Genomic DNA, 21,323 nt, shown 5'->3' with positions numbered 1-21,323 from the left:
ATGGTCTCTGTCTTTGTATAAAAAGCCAATATAGGCTAGGTACCAGTGGCGTAGCTAGGTTTTGCCCCCCCCCCCCGTTAATGGGGGGGCGCCCCCCCTCCCCATCAGCCTCCCCCGGCCGCCCGTGCCCCCCCCCCATCGCCGCAGACTTACCTGTCTGCGCGTCCCGGCTCCCCTCCTGGCTTCAATTAATTATATGCAGACGGACCATGATAAAATGGCCGCCCCCATACCGCAGACAGTTTCAGAGAACTGTCTGCTTTATGGGGCGGCCATTTTATTGTGGTCCGTCTCCATAGAATTGATTGAAGCCAGGAGGGGAGCCGGGACGCGCAGACAGGTAAGCCTGCGGGGGATGGGAGGCAGGGGCATTACTATAGCACCGCAGCCCCCAAGCGCCCCCACATGCACAGCGCCCCCCCTGCGACCGTGGGGGCTGCGATGCTATAGTTACGCCACTGCTAGGTACCTCTTCCCAAATAGGAAGGGGGGGGCGTGGAAGCGTCTCCTTATAAACCTTATGAACAAGAAGCAAGTGAGTCTGCTGGAGCTGCTGGGGAGAGTGCAAAGGGGAGAATATTAAAGTGCTCTCCTCCAGGGGTAGCAGCAGTCCCTATGTATAGCATCAGAGGAGTAGATGGCACTCATAAGGCTTCATCATAGTAAAAAGTGCAGCCTAGTGTATTTCGGCAGAGCACAGTGCATACAGTGCTACCCAGAAGGCCGTACAACCTCAGGCAATGAGCATGTAGGTGAAAAAAATTGAAATAATGTATGTGGGGGCGACTGAAACTTTATTTGGCAGGGGAGCACAACATTTCTAGTTACGCCACTGACTGCAGGTGGGTAAAATGTAACAAATGCAGAGAGAGCATTAGATTTGGGTGGGTTATTTTGTTTCTGTGCAGGGTAAATACTGGCTGATTTATTTTTACACTTCAATATAGATCTCACTTTCAGTTTAAACACTCCCCATACACATATATTCAGTGAAACCTGAGTGTTTTCGGCAGCCGCAGCATTGTCTTCTGTCAAATACACCACAGATTAGGGCACATTTTGCAATCAGGAAGGCACATTTTACATTAGAAATTTAAGTTAAAAAAAAATATTATATTCATTCTATCTGAACCTTTCACCAGCACACGTCTCCAAAGGGGCAGTGAAAACCACATTTTGAACAAACCGCGAATCTGTATTAGTTGTTCCTGTCCTTAAGTACTTTTTGGTTAGCCTCAAATTGAGATTTGCCTATCAGACAGATACAACCACAATCTGAACAGCTCATGAATCTGTATTGAGTGTATTCACCTTTAAGCATACACTGACAGGTGTCACCCAATAGAGTTACCCCCTTAATCGGATCGATCTAATATTGGATATAGACTTTTTGGAGTAATTCTAAAACCCCTCAAATCCACAAAGCTGTTAGCTTTTAAATGGACGCAGGTATAATCCAAAACAAGAAATAAAATACTGATCTATTCATCGAAAGAGAAAGTCCTAAAAACAATCTATTGTCATACGATCTATTGTCATACATCTGGTTGGGGATACATCCCGTGTGTGAGAATCGTGGAAATTATGTCAATGCTATTTGCGAACCCCTGATGAAGTCCCTTCGTCACACCCCCTGACGAAGACCGTAGTCGAAACGCGTTGGGCGTGGCTTGTTCCTGCTGACGGAGTGACGTCCTTTCTTCCACTTGTGGTCCTGTTGTTCCTGTTCGTCTGTGGCAAGGCTCCGGCGTCTTGGTCCAAAGATCTTCTGGTCTGCAGCTGAGCGGCGGCGTCTTGTGCTTATCGGAGAATGCTACGGTGACTGTGTTTTCTACCAGGCTGGCAAGCATAGTATTTTAAACCTCAATGTACGTGAGCCTTATTGTGCAGTAAAATTGTCTTTAATATATGCTCATTGGTGCGTCTCTTCTCTGACTTTTTTTTTGCATATATATATATATATATATATATATATATATATATATATACTTCAAAGCCTGCCGGCACTCAGTAATAAGTAACAACGGTCCCCGGTGCCCAAAGAAGATAAACAAAAACTCCAATGGAAAAACTGGCACTCGAGAGGCAATCAGATGAATGAAGACAAAGGTATATATTTGTCAAGCTTTCGGGGATTTAAACCCCATCTTGAGATCTTGAGATCTGCAGATCTATCTACCTAGGTAGGTTTATGTCCTGAAGACGGGGGTTTAAATCCCCGAAAGCTTGACAAATATATACCTTTGTCTTCATTCATCTGATTGCCTCTCGAGTGCCAGTTTTTCCATTGGAGTTTGTGTGTATATATATATATATATATATATATATATATATATATATATATATATACATATATATATATATATAGAATCACACTCACCCCATCCACAGCAGCAAACGGAGCAAGAAAAACGGATCAGCACTCAGTAATTGGTGAAGAAAAAATGAAGTGTATTTACATTACACGCATGTTGTAACAAACAGTGCAGACAGCTGTCCCAACAGCTGTTTCAACCGGGGTGTCCCGGTTTTCATCAGGACACCCCGGTTGAAACAGCTGTTGGGACAGCTGTCTGCACTGTTTGTTACAACATGCGTGTAATGTAAATACACTTCATTTTTTCTTCACCAATTACTGAGTGCTGATCCGTTTTTCTTGCTCCGTTTGCTGCTGTGGATGGGGTGAGTGTGATTCTACATTAACATTTCTGGACCCTGCACCGACCTAACTTCCTACAAGTGAGTGCCATCTTGCTTTTTTCATTATTACATATATATATATATATATATATATATATATATATATATATATATATATATATATATATATATATATATATATATTGCACACTGCACAAGGATTGCGCCCATTACACATTATGGCATACACCGTAATGCCCGGCACACATTATGGCACACACCGTAATGCCCAGCGCACATAATGGCACACACCATTATGCCCATTACAACATTATGGCACACAGTTATGCCCATTACACATTATGGCACCCCCCTTAATTCCCAGTACATTCCCTTGAAAAGAATAATGTGGGCCATATAATACAACCCCTAATTCAAATTATGCCCCACCGTGCAAAACAACCCAACCGAGGTACCCTAAAGATGGGTACACAGTAGTAGATATATCTACAGATGGATCAGGCAGCGTGTTCTCCAGTCACACTGCCCGATCCATTGGAACGGACTTCACAAGTGGGTGGGCGCATTTGCATGCCCCCTCCCACTGAGCTGTCAATCACCGGCGGCTCCCGGAGCAGCTGCACACACAGCATGATGTGCCGATATATATATCGGTGTTGCAGGGCCGAAGGCAATATATCTGTGAACAACGCTGTTCACAGATATAATGCTCATACACAGTTGCCGGTGGTGCATCGATATATCAGCCGCTCAATCGAACAGCCAGCCAGCATGTACACACATTACCAGTCCAGGTTCTAAGCTTAGGCACAGGTGACTTAATTAGTGCCTCAGTCACTTTGATTATACCCATACTTGCCTAACTGACCCTCTCCATGCGGGACAAAATGCTCTGCTCCTGGACTTCCCTGGTAATGTATGATTGCCATCACCTGTGGTGAACCACCTTTACCTAGCTCCCCACAGGTGATGGCAATCATACATTACCAGGGAAGTCCAGAAACAGAGCATTTTCTCGTGCATTGAGAGGGTCAGGTAGGCAAGTATGATTATACCATCTGTGTACGAGCAGGGATATGCATTATAACTGTACTGTTGTGCCTTGTTTAGAAAATCTGTCCCTGCAGCTGAATAGTTGATGGAACACTGATACATGTTATCCAAGGTTACGTTTTCACTGACTGATGTGTTTCAGCCCCCTCCCTCTTCCTGCTCTATGTTTATATACCATGGGTGTCCCAATGTTTCTCCTGCAGTCGCTACTTAGTTCTCAGATGAAAATGCCACGTTGCTAAGGATCAACAGAAATCATTCAACTGGTACAACATATGTTACAGTGATACAGAAAAAGGAAAGGTTGTATATGCTGCATACTGTAAGTAATACCATTTACAAGTATTATGCTATAGCAGCTGTAAGCTTTACTAATTGTTCAGCAACATTATGAAAATCAGTAACACAACAAAGAAAAAAGTCAAATCCGTCATTTTACTGAGATACCTCACGATGAATTGTAAACATTTTACTTTGCACTGACATAGCAACATTTACACAGGTGTGGAAAATAGCCGATATGTACGAGTTTTATAAAGTCTTATTATAGGTGTTTTTTTGTTTGCTTATTACGCATGCATCCAACATATTTTTACATAATACATAGTGATCTATTCTCAAACTACAGCAACCAAGACTGATTCAATTCATACTGGTGTGTTTTGTGTGTCTCCAAAGCAAATTTTGCAATGCTGTTTTATATTATACTTTTTTTTTTATGTAAGGGAATTCTTGAGCAGTCCCTGAAAACTCCATTGGTTACTTTTAGTTTGTCAACTCTTCATCATTAAGTGTATCTAATGCTGCTTTCAGACCGCATAACTGGCTTTGACCCTGTATTTGAAAACGTTTCCAAAAATGGGTCTGCCAGGTAAAACCCCTTTCACACTGCATCTCTTAAACGGTATATTACCGTTTAAGTGCCGTTTTTGGACACTGGCAGACACGTTTTTGGAAACTTTCCAAATACCGGGTCAAAGCCAGTGCAGTCTTCAGAGTGGTCGTCAGCCCCCCCCCCCCCCCCCTGCGCGCGCGGGTTAACATAACACCTCCCCCCTAGGGCTAACACCCTTCCAATGTGTTTAAGATACCCCCCCCCCCCAAATGTGTTTAAGAGACCCCCCGTGCAGCCGGTACCTCCTGAGTTGCGGATCCCGGCAGTATGGACGGATGCGCATATAAAAAAAGTGACTTTCGGAAAATGGCTGCCCCATAGGTAAACCTGTTTAAAAAAAATGTCTTTCGTATGGGGGCAGCCATTTTCCGAAAGTCCCTTTTCTTATAAGCAGGAGGCTGCTACATTTTTGCTTGTCGAACTAATGGTGTCGACCTAATGGTTGTCTATCTTTTTGCTGTAGATCCCTTGTCCTGCAGTGGTTGTACTAATAACATACAAACAGCAGTGGCTGCAGTGCTGACCAAGGAGTGCAGGGGGGATCATAGAGCACATATATACATGGATGTAATATATGGGCTGGATCGATCCACTGGGGATTGCAAAGGGGTTAATGTCCAGGGGCACTGCAATAGTTTATACAGATTCTGGCTGGGCAGCACTGACATTCCCCCCAGGAGATCGATCCAGCACTTACATTACATCAGAATCAGCATAATTGGCCAGTGTGCAGGGAGAGAGGGGTAGTCAGAAAGAGTCAGCGAAGCTGAGGGGCCAGGGGTTGGAGCTTGGGCTGGAGTCCACCATTACTGGCCCAATGCAAAACCATACTTCTTATCCCATGCGCTTCCTCGGCAGAGCACTGGGTGTTCGCGGCCAGGGGGGTTCCTATTGTCTGTATGTGGGGGAGGCCTGCGCCGGGGGGCCCTCTGCCTCCCTCATCCGTCTCACCCCTCCTCTGGCTGTGGTCCTCTGGACCGATGGAGGGGGGTAGCATCCTGCCATTGCAGCTGGTGTGTGTGTGTGTGTGTGTGGGGGGGGGGGGGGGGGAGGGGGGCGCTGCCTTGTCCTGCGCCGGGGGCTGCAGCTGCATCCATGCCAGGGGCCACTGCCCCGTTCACGCCGGGGGCTGAAGTTGCATCCTCGGCGGCGGCCTGATCCCGGCCTCCCATCCTGTCTCTCCCTGCTTTCTCTGCATCCCTTCTCCTGTTTTCTGGGAGGCCGGGGATGGGGCAGGGTTGCCGACTCTCCCGGAATGGCCGGGAGTCTCCCGAAAAGGCCGGGAGTCTCCCGAAAATCGGGACCCCCTCCCGGTCCCCCGGAAGTGTGGGCAACCCTCCCTGATTCAGGGGCATTAAAATGCTGCATTCCTCGCGTCTCAGAGGAGGGGGCGGAGCTAAAATGACACACGCGTCATTTTAGCCCCGCCCCCTCCACGGAGATCCGTGAATTCAGCAGTGTGCCATCATGGGGGGCGGGGCTTAGTGACATCACACTTAAGGCCCCCCCCCTGAGCGGCTGCTGGAACTCTCCTCTCCGGGCTTCTCCCGGAGAGGAGAATTATAAAGTCGGCAACCCTAGGATGGGGTCACCGGAGGATGTAAGCCGGGAGCACCGCAATCGTGTGATAAGTAATACCCCCTGCACTCCTTTGTCTGTACTGAAACTGCCCCTGAATTAAGGGGGGTGCCATAATGTGTAATGGGCATAACTGTGTGCCATAGTGTTGTAATGGGCATAATGGTGTGTGCCATAATGTGCGCTGGGCATTACGGTGTATGCCATAATGTGTAATGGGCGCAATCCTTGTGCAGTGTGCAATATATATGACCTGACCTGGGGGTCCGTGAGTGTTATTTACGGTAATCGTGTGCCACCTCCACGCTGTTTGTATGTATATATATATATATATATATATATATATATATATATACAGTATATATATGTATGTATATATATGTATGTATGTGTGTATATACTGTATATATATATATATATATATATATATATATATATATATATATATATATATATATATATATATATATATATACATACAAACTCCAAAGGAAAAACTGGCACTTGAGAGGCAATCAGATAAATGAAGACAAAGGTATATATTTGTCAAGCTTTCGGGGATTTAATCCCCCGTCTTCAGGACATAAACCTACCTAGGTAGATATATCTGCAGATCTCAAGATCTCAAGATGGGGTTTAAATCCCCGAAAGCTTGACAAATATATACCTTTGTCTTCATTCATCTGATTGCCTCTCGAGTCCCAGTTTTTTCCATTGGAGTTTTTGTTTATCTTCTTTGGGCACCGGGGACCGTTGTTACTTATTACTGAGTGCCGGCAGGCTTTGAAGTATATATATGTGTATATATATATATATATATATATATATATATATGCAAAAAAAGTCAGAGAAGAGACGCACCAATGAGCATATATTAAAGACAATTTTACTGCACAATAAGGCTCACGTACTTTGAGGTTTAAAATACTATGCTTGCCAGCCTGGTAGAAAACACGGTCACCGTAGCCCTCTCCGATAAGCACAAGACGCCGCCGCTCAGCTGCAGACCAGAAGATCTTTGGACCAAGACGCCGGAGCCTTGCCACAGACGAACAGGAACAACAGGACCACAAGTGGAAGATTCGCCTATGCCAGTCAAACTGGGTCTCGCACTCCTGCTCCCTCCATGGGGCAACTGATCCCTCCTCTTCCTGCAGATATCAGTATCCTCCCTCCTGTATCAGACATAGGAAGTCTCAGCCAATCCCTGTCCTCTGCTTACATGTTCCTCTTATGCTCTTCCCATGCAGTATCAATTGTTAACCCCCGAGTGGTACAGAAAAGCAGGCGGCTGTGTCTATTGCTTATGCTCCAGCATAAAGAGAGCATAAAGTTATATTAACCCATTCCTTCCTGGGGTATTACTGGGAGCTTAAATGAAGATGCATCAGGCTGCAGGGAAGGAGATGGGATCCAGGATGGGCGCCGGACGTCTCACCGACAGTCGGGATTCCGACAGTCATTACTCCGACGTCGGAATCCTGACTGCTCCCTTGTGGGGGTCCACGACCCCCATAGAGGGAGAATAAAATAGGTGGCAAGCGCAGCGAGCCTGCAAGGGGCTTCATTGCGCTCCCCCCCGCTGTGCAGTTTGGATTCTGACGTCGGAGTAATGACTGTCGAAATCCCGACTGTCGGTGTGTTATACTACACCCTCCAGGATGTATATACGACTTTCTATCCCTCGACTGCCTGTTCATCCAAAAGCCTGCTGCCTGACTACAGGTTGGAATAGTTGCAGGTTTGGGAAGTATTTTTTATTATTTTTTATATGTATATTTTATGGAAGTGCCATACAGAAGTGCAGATGTAACTGGCAGATGTGACAGGAGAGGTGCAGGGAAGGAGGGAGTGAGAAATGCAGGGGTGATGGGAAAGAGAGGTGTATGGAAAGGGGGAGTGAGAAGTGAAGGGGATCAAGAGGTGGAAGGAGTGGTGCAGGGATCACAAACAGAAAAAGAGGTGCGGCAGTGTCAGGAAGACAGAGGTGCAGGAAAGGAGGGAGTGAGAGGTGCAGCGTGACAGGAGGATGGAGAGGTGCAGGGAAGGAGGAAGTGAGAGATGCAGGGGGATGGAAGGGTGTGGGGATGGAGGGAGTGAGAGGTACAGAAGTGATAGGGAGAGAGAGATGATGGGAGTAAGAGGTGCAGGGGTCACAGACAGAAGAAGAGGTGCAGTGGTGACAGGAAGGCAGAGATGCAGGAAAGGAGGATGTGAGAGGTGCAGTGTGACCGGGGGATGGAGGGTGCAGGATATGGAGAGGTGGAGAGAATGAGAGGTACAGAGGTGACCGGTCAATTGCATGTGGAGGGAGTGAGAGGTGTACAGTGACAAAGGGAAGGAGTGAGAGGAGACAGGCGGACAGAAAGGTGCAGGGAAGCAGGAAGTGAGAGGTGCACCAGGGACAGAGAGGTGGAGGGAGTGAGAGATGCTAATGTGACAGGGACGGAGGAGCAGCCATGACAGTTTGGCTGAGAGGTGCAGGGGTGACAGGAGGACAAAGAGGTGCAGCCTGCAGGGAAGCACCAGGGACAGAGAGGTGGAGGGATTGAGAGATGTATTTTTTTATATATATATTTTATGGAAGTACCATAAAGAGGTGCAGATGTGACAGGCGGAGAGGTGCAAGGAAGGATGGAGTGAGAAGAGAGGAATGGTGAGTGCACTCAACCTCTAGGACTCCATATATGGCCAAATGGACTGTAACAAGCAACTGGATTGATAACCTCACACATAAAATACCCTAGCCTTCCAGTGGAGATACGATCACAATCTGGTACGGTGGCACAAGGGAGAACAAAAAACAAAAACAGAAAGGATCATCGGGACCGACCTCCCCCCGATAAAGGGATCTGTTCTCATCCAGGGTAAGGAAACACGCTGAGAAGATCGCAAAGGACAAGCTGCATCCTGGTCACAACCTGTTCAACATCCTACCATCCGAAAGACGGTTCAGGTCCGTCTTAGCCAAAACGTCCAGATCCGCAAGAAGCTTCTTTCCGTTAGTCATCCATCACCTGAACAATTCCATCAAAGCGAATGCAATCCCAATATCAACAGCCAAACAATGTGACCCTACTTGGCGACCTGACCACCATAGTCCTAGTTAGAAATGGAATGAATTTATTTTCTTAATGTAATGTCTCCCCCCCCCCCCCCTTCATCCCTGCTTGATGCTGCACTGTAATCCACAAAAAATTCCTAGTGTGCGCAAGCATACATGGCCAATAAAGTTAATTCTATTCTATTCTAGATAGTAGCACAGTCCTGACAGAGAGCCCCAGTTATTAGTAAATACGCGCAGCTGAGTGGAAAACAGTACATATTGAGCGCAGACAGCGAACTAGAGACTATACAGCTAAGAGACACATTAAATGAACTGCAGCTACTGAGAATCTGTGACAATGGCCCCTATTCAGATCTGATCGCAGTGCAAATTTGTTCTCAAAATGGGCAAAACCAGGTGCACTGCAGGTGGGGCGGATGTAACATGTATAGAGAGAGTTAGATTTGTGTGAGTTATTTTGTTTCTGTGCAGGGTAAATACTGGCTGAATTATATTTTACACAGCAATTTAGATTTCAGTTTTAACACACCCTACCCAAATTTAACTCTCTCTCTCTCTCTGCATGTTACATCTGCCCCACCTGCAGTGCACATGGTTTTGCCCATTTTGAGAACAAGTTTGTACTGCGATCAGATCTGAATAAGGGCCTATATAAGAGATAGACTACAAATATATTTGAACATCATGAGGAACTTTTATTTACTACAGTCTGCGAGAGAGATAGAAAGCTAAGGAAATAAACTTTATAATCTTTAGCTAGTTCTTTACCAGTTTACAGACAAAGCTTCTAATATTAACCTCGTGTATACTACTCACTGGGAGGACGCTACCCAAAGTTTTACATAGTAACTAATTAGTACTGCAACTTCTTCATTAATTACTTACTTTGGAATCTACTGTATACAAGGAAGTGAAATTAAAGTGCAGCCAGGGACCCTGTAAAGCAGGCATGTCCAAAGTCAGGCCCGGGGGCCAATTGCGGCCTGTGCTGTCATTTCAAGCGGCCCACAGCCTCCAGCTGGAAGCGGGCAGAGCATCAGATGTGGGAAGCACAGCAAAGGACACTAAAGGTGGGGCCCCGGAGAACGCGCCTTTACCTTGCTGTCTGCTGCAGTGAGGAGGTGCCGGCCGCCGCAGTCAGATGTGTTTGGCGTCCTACCCCTGCTGCTGCAATCGTATATCAACCTACTCCACAATCACAGTGAAAGCAGTGTTCGGGAAGGGGGAAGCAAGGGGGAAGCTTGCTCCCGTAACATGCAGAGCGGAGGAGGCCATCAGCGGGAGCCCAAGCATCTCCTGTCCTTGCAGTGCCTGCTTTGCCTCTCCTTCCTCTGGCTCACACATGGGGCTGGGAAACATACAGAGAAGGGAGGGGGCAGAGTCGGGCACATATATAGTGAAGGAGGGTTAGGCTGGGGGACATACAGTGAATGGAGGCAGTGATGGCCATTCAGAGAAGGTGGAGCAGGGGCAGGCTGGGGGACATACAGTGAATGGGGGCAGAGTGGGGTACATAGTGAATGGGGGGGTCATACAGTGAATGGGAGTCATACAGTGAAGGAGGGTCAGGCTTGGGGACATACAATGAATGGAGGCAGTGATGGCCATTCAGAGAAGGGGGAGCAGGGGCAGGCTGGGGGACATACAGTGAACGGGGGCAGAGTGGAGTACATAGTGAATTGGGGTCATACAGTGAATGGGAGTCATACAGTGAAGGAGGGTCAGGCTTGGGACATACAATGTATGGAGGCACTGATGGACATTAAGAGAAGGGGGCAGGCTGGGGACAGAGTGAATGGGTGCAAAGTGGGGGACATACAGTGAAGGAGGGGCAGGCTGGGGGGCATACAGTGAATTGGGGCAGGCTGGGGGACATAGAGTGAATGGGGCAGAGTGGGGGACCATTCTGATGTGATGATTCAAAGAATGTCAGGCTGAATGGTCGGCCCCCACACATTTACACTTCACCAAATCTGGCCCTCGTCGCAAAAAGTTTGGACACCCCTGCTGTAAAGGCTTCATTCTAAAAGATAGAAGAAAGACTTTTAAAGTAGCTGCAGCGAAAACCTAATATTCAAAGCTTTAATGCATTACAGTACCATTTTGCGAAGTTGTACTTATAGATAGACGGTAATTGTTATTGCTGGTATGATTGTAAAATTGTAGATTGTTGATCTTATATTGCCATTGTGATGGTTGTATCTATTTGCTGATATAATTATATGCTATTCACTTTTAATTACTCTAGCGGAGAAAGAAGTGTTCCAGTATAATAAACTTCCATTGTTAAAATTCTATTTTATTGTTGTGAAAATGTAAATGCAGTTGATGTTATATGCAATACCTTATGCTCTGTGAATGGTGTGAGACACTGGACCACCTCACCAAAAGAAATGAAATTACTTCAAAATAAAATACTTACCTAAAAGTCAACCTGATACCACTTACCCGTGTGTTATACAAAGAGGTGCAGGGAAGGAGGGAGTGAGAGGTGTAAGTGGGACAAATGGAAAGAGAGGTGCAAGGAAGGAGGGACTAATTTGTCACATGACCTAAGGCTTCCGGAGTTCTCTGTAAACCGCAGTTTCCTGGCCATTCTATTACATTTTCCATACACCACTTCTAAATTGCCACTTCAACCACTGTGTGTGTGTGTACAGTATGTATATATATATATATATATATATATATATATATATATGTATATGTATGTGTAATCTTTTCTAGAGATGTGCAGACTCGGATTCTGGATATCCGAGCCCCCACGGACGTCATCATTCCGAGCCCGATTCCGAGCAGCGCTCGGAGATTCCCGCCTGACTCGGGTCCGTCCGCGTGGTCAGAACGTCATCTCCCGGCGCCAGATTTCGCGAGGCTTTAAAAGCGGCTGCCGCGCCCGCCATCTTCACTCCAGTCAAGTAGTGGGTTGGGAGAGGGTGTGTTGGTGCTGCTGCTGGGGCTTAAACTTGAGCTTGACCTTGAGCGCAATATTTTTCAATCGCTGGTGCTGTCTCTCAGTGCTGCTGTGTAGTCTAACTGTGTACTTGTAGTACTACTGTCTCCTCTGTGCGGTCTACCTCTTGTGCTGTGCTGTAATTAATTATTTTATTCGCTGGGGCTGTCTCTCTCAGTGCTGCTGTGTACTCTGTTCTCCTCTCTGCTTAGGAGAACAATCTAACTGTGTACCTGTAGTGCTACTGTCTCCTCTGTGCTGGGGCCTACCTCTGGTGCTGTGCTGTGCCTGTAATATTATATTATATATTAATAATTAATTAATAATATTATATTATATATATAGCCCACTGGTGCTACCTGCACTGAATCTGCCAGTATTATTTAGTTACTCAGTCCACTGTTGCCACTGACAGTGCTACTGCCTACCTAGTGTACCTACCTAGTACATACTAGGCTGCTATATCTAATAATTTAATTTAAAAATAATACTTGTGGGACTGTAAAAAATAATTCCATGCTGCTGGTGCACTGACGTGTGCCACTGAGTGCCACTGCCAAGCAGTACCGTCCTAATAAAAAAAATTAATTATTATATAAATTCTGCTGGTGCACTGCATAAAGCTACTGGTGGTGTGTAATATTAATAACTACCTTTTGTGGTGATCACTGGCAGTGCTACTGCCTGTCTGCCTACCTACCTAGTACCTATTAGTTTATTTTCTCTACCTAGTAGGCTGCTATATTATTAATAATTAATTTAATTGAATTATATACAGGTATAGTCCACTGGTGCTGCCTGCCTGCACTGAATACTGTGAATAGAGGTTGCCAGTATTATTTACTCAGTCCACTGTTGCCACTGGCAGTGTTACTGCCTAAGTGTACCTACCTAGTAGTACAAGTACATACTAGGCTGCTATATCTAATTTAATGAAAACAAAAATAATACTTGTGCTGTGTGGGACTGTAAAAAATAATTCCATGCTGCTTGTGCACTGACGTGTGCCACTGCCAAGCAGTACCTAATAATAAAATTAATTATTGTAAATTCTTCTGAAGCACAATACTAGTATTGCTGACTTATCTACCTGTCTTGTGTCTTGTACTGCTGTATCTACCTGCCTGGTGCCTAATACTGCCGTATTTACCTGTCTGATCTGGGGCCCACTGCCTAATACTGCCGTATCTACCTGTCTGGTCTGGGGCCCACTGCCTAATACTGCCGTATCTACCTGTCTAGTCTGGGGCCCACTGCCTAGTACTGCCTTATCTACCTGTCTTGTGTCTAGTACTGCCGTATCTACCTTCCTGGTGCCTATTACTGCCGTATCTACCGCTGCAGTGCCACTCTTGCATGAGCCACGTGTTTGTGCCGCACACTTGTGTGGCTTAGCATAGTTATCCAGCTACCTCGGTGCAACCTTTTGCCCTAAAAACAATATTGTGAGGTGTGAGGTGTTCAGAATAGACTGGAAATAAGTGGAAATGAATGTTATTGAGGTTTATATAGCGTAGGAGCAAAAAAAAAAACACCCAAATTCTGCGATTTTAGCAGTTTTTATGCCTTTTTAACAAAAAAAATCAGAACCCAAAACCCAAAAAATCCAAACACAAAACACTTAGGAGGTGTTTTGCTAAAACCCATTAGAACCCAAAACCTCAAGGTAATCAGAACCCAAAACCCGAAAAGTGGCCGGTGCACATCCCTAATCTTTTCAGCCATGGTGATAAATCGGTCCCTAAATATTGCATTATAATGTAAAAATATAATCAACGCAAATCAATAAACTTTTATGTTACAGGAGGAAAATGTCATGCTTCATCATGTGGCTCCCTGTGCTGGTGGTGCTGGCCCTCATCCTCCTGTACAGATGGTACAGGCAGAGGCAAATACTTGAGAACCTCACAGATAAATATGTCTTCGTCACCGGTTGTGACTCTGGATTTGGGAACCTGCTGGCGAAGCAGCTGGACAAACGTGGAATGAAGGTTCTGGCTGCCTGTCTGACGGATACAGGAGTTGAGAACCTGAAGAAGGAGACCTCCAGTAGGCTACAAACAGTAATACTGGATGTTACTGATGGCAAAAGTGTAAGCTCTGCTGCCAAGTGGGTATCAAATGCTGTTGGAAATTCAGGTGATTTTTTTTCTGTTTGTGGTTTCTTTTCTTTTATAGGTCGATGTATTATGATCCTTAATGAAGTTATTGGTACAATAAAGAAACACTATTGCTGTATATGATGTGTAAGTGATCACAGAGCATTGTACTGTAGACCCTTTCTTGTACAGCAGTGACCCTCCTAGCCATACCCCTGCCAGCGAGTAAGTGTTTGTGTGGTTCCCCCCATATACACACACTATACTTGCAGTTAGAAATTGTGCTTGGCAAAAACCCGGTGCCCAAGTCTTTGCTATCTGCTGTAATGGTGCCTTCATTCTGATTTCTGCACAATGTTGGCAATATGGTGGTATGGAGACGGACCCCAATTTCTCTTTTGCTATGTTTTACCATACCTTCCAACTTTCTGGCAGGAGGGACTCGCTCGCTTCCCAATTTTTTTAGGGTGTGGCCTCACAGTGTACCCATGAGTCCACACCCCCATTTTCGCTGTTGTGGGGACATGCCTCTGTGAGCTGCTGGCTATGCCCCCAGCTCCTCTTGCTGAAGGAATAGACGCTGTGCGCATGCTATTCATGGGTGACAGGGGGGACTCGCAACTGCCCCACCTGCCACCGCACCGGCCCCGGGCCGGATTCAAGAACATCCCAAAAACAGGACGTATGGTTTTACTGACGTTTATTGTTCCTCATGGAAAATCTGTTAAAATAATCTTCAAATGAGAATCCCAGGAAATACAAATATTGGTTCAATGAACCCGACACTTTCATCCTTGATCAAATCAAAGGTAAAACAGCTAGGACTACACTTCTCAAGCATAGTATACAACTTTGTAAGTGACCACAAAGGGGTTGGGGCATCGGACATGGATTATCCAACCTATTGCATGAACAATAGTAGGTCAGGCTTACCTACAGTCCCGGAATGGCACGGATGCTGCCGAAAATTGTGTCCGCCTATGGACCCGCCCCCACCCCCTTCCCGAGAAGGTGGGAAAGTCTTCCGGTTGCTGCCCAGCGCCCCCGATCCCCCATTCCTCCTCATTCAATTCACCAGTCCTCAGAGAAAATTACATGAGTATCAACATTTAGCGTAATTTAAGCACAGCATTTTGTGGCATGTGGGCGGGGCCTAGCGATGTCAGCCTTGTCCCCGCCAGGCTTCTCCCAGAGAGGTGACAATAAATGTAGGCAAGTACTGTATGTAGTAGGTGTAATAAATAACAGGAGTTAGGACTCGGAGTATCCAATACTGTAATGGAAAATGGTACATAGAGTTGAGAAAGAGGGATAACTTGTACGAAGTGATGAAGGAATATGTAACAGTTGAAATTTGATTAAAATTTCACTTTTTCAGGTATAATAAAGTGGAGTAATATATGACAAGTACTTGGGGAGGACTAATCTACAGGTGCTGGGGATTTTTAGCTTAATATATTCATGATAGTCTTCAATAATGTCAGGTCTCTTTTCTTTTTTTTACTGTGTTCTAATAAATTAATGACCAACCCACTTCATTAAATGTGACTGATCTAAAAATGAGGACATAAGTAGTACCCTATGTTCCAGGAGCTTGCCAAGCAATAACCGAGTTTAAGGCAACAGCAGCGGTGTAGCTAGGTGCCATAGTGCCCAGAGCAAGGGCATATTTCGCGCCCCCCCCCCCCCCCCCCGGTAATGAATTGGGGGCGTGGCTAACGGAATCTGCTGCGATATATAAGAACCTGTAATGGAATCTGCTGCGCTATATAATACACTGTGACGGAATCTGCTGCGCTATATAAGACACTGTGGTGGAATCTGCTGTGCTATATAAAATGCTGTAACGGAATCTGCTGTGCTATATAAGACGCTGTAACGGAATCTGCTGTGCTATATAAGACACTGTAACTGAATCTGCCGCGTTATGTAAGATGCTGTAACGGAATCTTCTGCGCTATATAAGACGCTGTAATGGAATCTTCTGCGCTATATAAGATGCTGTAATGGAATCTGCTGCGATATATAAGACACTGACGGCATCTGCTGCGCTATCAAATACGCTGTAACGGAATCTGCTGCGCTATAAAAGACACTGTAATGGAATCTGCTGCGCTATATAAGATGCTGACAGCTGTAAATAAATAAATATATATACAGATATATACTGTACAGCACAGCAGGGCGGAAGCAGAAGCCAGAGAGATTCACTTCCCCCCTCCCCCGGGCCCCACGAATCCCCCAAACCCCAAGTTTATTACTAAGTTTATTAACATCATTAATTAGCTTAAAAAAATCCACCTTGAATAACGAGGCCAGGGAGGAGGGAGTGAGTCACTCTGCGAGTGACAGGTGACCCTGGGAGGAGTCTGGAGTGGTGCTGCGCTGTGCTGCCCGGAAGCCGGACCGAGCAGCAGCAGCAATTTAGAGAGGACAGGAGTGAGTCAGCTGCCCGGATGGTGAGCTTGGTGGCAGGGACTGCCGGGCGAGCAGGGCAGGAGGCAGGCGCTGGGCAGGGCAGCCGCCACAAACGCTGCCTGCCGTTAGTACTATTTAGTATGATCCTTGTGCAGCAGTGGCGGAACTCCGGGAGACAACGGAGACTCCAGCCGCTGGGCGCTAAGCCCTGAAGGGGCACATCGCCCTGTCACCGGGCACATTTCTCGATCACCGGGCTTCCCCCCCGTCCGCACCCCCATCCGCGACAGCCCCCTGACAGACGCTAGCTCTGCAGCACCGCTGGTTCTTTATCAGACTGTCCTAAGCAGGCAGTGATAGACAGCTGCCGGCGCTGCAGAGCTAGCGCCTGTCCAGTAAAACTTTAAACCTGCAGCCCCGGGCTCCATGACAGGACGGCGGGCAGGACAGGAGGCCTGGAAGGTAGCAGTGGCACGGCAGCTCCCAGCACTCAGCTCCAGCGGTGTCGCTAAGGTCAGGGGGCTGCTGTTTATCAGGAGCTATTCATGCGCATTACCTAACTGACCCCTCTCTACCTGACCCCCCCCTCGTTCTCTGCCTAACCCCCCTCTCTATATGCCTGACCCCTCTGTCTCTGCCTTAGCGCCCTCTCTGTTTTTCTCTTTGCCTGACACCCCTCTCTCTACCTTACCACCACCTCTCTCTGCCTGAACCCCCTCTTTCACCACTTTCTCTCTGCCTTAACCTCTTCATTCTTTGCCTCACTCTCCTCTCTATATGCCTGACCTCTCATCCCTCTCTCTGCCTTAGCCCCCTCTCGCTCTCTCTCTCTGCCTGACTCCCATTTTTCTGCCTTACCCCCCTCTGTCTCTGCCTGAACCCTCTCTGCCTGACACCCCTCTCACCCATCTCTGACACCTGTTTCTCTCTTTCTCCATGATTCCCTATCTATCATTCTCTCTTTCTCTCCATTGCTCCCCCTATCTCATCTTCCCTCTCTATAGCTATGTATCTATGCTGGTGTGTGTGTGTGTTGGGGGGGGGGGGGGGGGCACCAGCTTATTTCTTGCCTCCGGGTGTCACGGATGAACTTACGCCACTGTTGTGCAGGGATCATTTGCAGGGGGGGGGGGGGCGGGCCGGCGGCGCCATTTGACCAATCGGCACCTGGAGCATGAGCCCTCCCTACGCCTCTGGGCAACAGATAGTAAAATGTACAAGAGCAGTGAGGAGAAAAGTAGAGAATACAGTATGTGACATGGGTAGAGCAGAGGGTGCTCCATTCTCCACTAAATTATAGGAGTCACAAAGCCCCTGTATAATATTACACTTGCACAAGAAAAATAGTCAAACTAGAGAGCGCAAGCAACATAGGTTTAAATTATTTTGTATTAATGTAAATTATCACATACAAAAACCATCAATAGCAGTTAATACACAAATACAGATGTATTCCAATTTAATATAATTATAAATATAAAATATAAGATAGGGAGGGGAAAAGAGGGGCAGGGGGACAGGGACAGATGTCACAAGCCAATTTTGCCAAATGGTCAGTTTCCAAAAACCTGAAAGATGTTATACTCCAATATTGGCTGCTTAAGCCTTCACAGTGTCAAATCCATAGAGATGTTGTGCTTCCAATTTAAAACTGAATCAGGGAGCCTTAATTGGGAGCAGCAGGCTACACATTTATTGAATTTTTATTGAATTTTATATCAAATATAGTAGATTGGTGCGCCCGATTGTCCGGCTTTCCTTTCTCCTTCTCGGCTTTCCCCGATACCGTGTGTTTAAATATATCACACGTTTGCCAGAGGTTTGCCGTGGTGAGAGTGAGCCGGGCTTAAATACTGTTGTTTCTGTTGAATATTAGTCTCTTCCTGCCAGCCATTTGCTAAAATCTAGAGCTACCGTATTGCATTCGGATGTTTTCATGGGGCTCTGGTATTAGGTAGGTTAAGGTTTTTTTTTTTTTACTGTCTTCTTTAAGCAAATGTAGCTTTAATATAATTAAAAACATTGAGTTTCATATTGTTGACTATTTTCTACATCTACCTACAGGGCTCTGGGGCTTGGTGAATAACGCTGGTTTTGGAATTTGCATTGCCCCTAATGAGTTTCAAAAAGTTGAGGATTTCTCCAAGGTTCTGAATGTGAATTTGCTGGGTATGATCAATGTGACCCTGCACTTGCTGCCTCTTGTCCGAAAGGCCCGAGGGCGCATTGTAAATGTAGCCAGTGCTTTTGGAAGACTATCTGTAGTTGGTGGAGGATATTGCCCATCTAAATCTGGTGTGGAAGCTTTCTCAGACAGCCTTAGGTGAGTTTCCATAATTGGAGCACTAGCTAATGATGTACCCACAAGTGGTTGTAGTTTACAGCACAGAAAGTACTGTAGAAAAACATACATGTCATTTTCCCAGTAGAAGAGACTGCTTTATGTAAATTAAAACATAGTTTATATATTTTAACTACCATAGAGCACAATCATTATTTGAAAGTACTTGAAGAAGTATATTTAAGAAGCTTTAAAAGCCCCTTTTTATGACTTGTTTGCATCCTCTCTTGACAATATATTGGGACAAAGTGGTTCCTCATGTGAGCACAGACTGTTCCTTGATAGTAAAAATGATTGGGATCAGTTCTCAGAGACCCAAGTTCACCCAAACTTACCCAATCCAAGTAGATTCAGGCTGGGATTTGGATCTCCTCACCTGCCTTCGTTCCACAAACAAGCCAGGCATTGTAGGCACTGAGAGCACTGGTGACCAACCATAGTCACCACCAGGAGCATTTACCATCATGGGGACAAAGTCAAAGTAAGTGCACTATTATGTCTAGGTTACAGCTGGCATGTCTACCCGCACTGTATCCACCCTGCCCTGTTTCTGACCATGTGCAACAAAGTATTCAGCACTGTACCCCACACTGTGTTCAACAAGTAGTGTCAGGCTGTGGCATAGAGGGCCCACCAGGGGAATTCAACGGTAGGGCCTGGCTAACCAATAACATTGGGAATGGTAACATTTGCTGAGCTCAGCAGTAGAGGAGAGAGGCACCTGGCCTGAAGCATGGTGAGTGAAGTGATCCATGGGAGGGTGCACAGTACATTAATTGGGGGTCTGTGTGCTCAGGTGTCGACATTGAATTGAAAAACTCATGTCAACCTTTTTCCTGTCGACCTTGTGCAAGCCAGCCTTTTGGTGTTGACCTAGAACTTGTCAACCTAATATACCACACCTTTCATATTAATAGCTTAATTGTCCTCTACAGAAGAGAACTACGTGACTTTGGGGTAAAAGTCTCCATCATAGAACCTGGAGGTTTTCGAACAATGATGACTCAATCATTTGACATTCATGCAAATAACTTGAGGCGGCTGTGGGATGATCTCCCTACAATGGTAAAAGAGAGCTATGGAGAACACTACTATGAGCAATGTAAGTTGTTAAAATCTTATTATTCCTTCCTTTTAAATTCAATTAGTAAAATATGTTTCAAGACCCTGGACAATGTACAGGAAAGTCCTGGTTGGTGCAAAGCTATGGTGAGCTGGTGTGTGCAGTAGTGTACTATTCCAATTTCTGTGATGTTGGGAAACATGAAATAACGTCCTCCGCGTACATTAAGTTACCTTCAAGGTAAATGTATACTCTCCCACATTATAATACAGTCATTCCCGGGGTCCACAAAATGAATTTAATGCCACCTGTGTTTGTAAGTCAATGAAACTTGAATTCCACAGGTAGTATACTGTAGCTGTTGGCCGACAATGCCAAAATATACCCCAAAGTATTAAGGAAATCCACAAGATCCACCTTTATGTTTAGGATATAGAAAAAGCCCAATGATTGCTTTTTTATTAAAGTAGCTATACCATAATATCAAGATCTGCTTCTAAACTCATTTACATATGGTTTACACGGTGTAATGTGCTTTATCTCTATTTTCTTGTGTGCTATATTTATAGATGTGAAATCACTGGAAGGTCTTTTGGCATCAGCCAACCCAAGAGTTCACATGGTGTCAGACTGCATGGAACATGCTGTGACTGCTGTGTACCCCTGGACAAGATACTCTCCTGGGTGGGACACCAAGCTCTACTACCTCCCTATGTCCTACCTCCCTACTGTCATATCTGACTATGTGATGTGTCGCTCAGCTCCCAAACCAGCTTGTATGTGATTCTCGTCAGAACACAATGCAGCAGCATGATATTGCATGACCACATATCGTAATAGCTTTTGTATCACCAAAAGTTTCTAATTTAAGGAAGAATCCATCTAAATGTATTATCCATCCAATAATGTTTAGTTATGAATACATTGAATTATTCAATAAAAGGGAAAAATGCTTTTACTGTTTACTTCCTAAAATAATTTTGATATCACATAAAATATATTTGTAACTAGGTCACTGTTTAGACTAGTGATCCTTGGCCCTCCCTGTAATAATCTATATACAGAAGCTTCACCTATATATTTTACTCAAATAGCCATATAGGCCATTTTTGATGACCTCGTATCATTAATATAGTGGCAGACATTTTATTAGTATTGTATTTAGTGGCAGCTCCAGAGGTGGTTCTGCAGCACA

At 45.5% G+C, this 21,323-nt stretch overlaps 1 protein-coding gene across 1 annotated transcript; it reads left to right on the top strand.

Moving 5' to 3' along the window:
- Positions 1-3,820: 3,820 nt before the first annotated feature.
- On the top strand, positions 3,821-21,091 carry LOC146057723 (retinol dehydrogenase 7-like). Its single transcript, XM_083169327.1, has 5 exons — positions 3,821-4,036; positions 14,012-14,346; positions 18,789-19,047; positions 20,001-20,167; positions 20,698-21,091. The coding sequence occupies exons 2-5, from the start codon at positions 14,019-14,021 to the stop codon at positions 20,910-20,912; spliced, it is 969 nt and encodes a 322-aa protein (XP_083025453.1). The 5' UTR covers positions 3,821-4,036; positions 14,012-14,018; the 3' UTR covers positions 20,913-21,091.
- The last annotated feature ends 232 nt before the right edge of the window (positions 21,092-21,323 follow it).

This window comes from Crinia signifera, chromosome 2 (assembly GCF_055691185.1).
Source record: "Crinia signifera chromosome 2, ASM5569118v1, whole genome shotgun sequence".
NCBI classification, from domain to species: Eukaryota; Metazoa; Chordata; class Amphibia; order Anura; family Myobatrachidae; genus Crinia; species Crinia signifera.
This window is presented reverse-complemented; position numbering and strand designations above follow the sequence as displayed.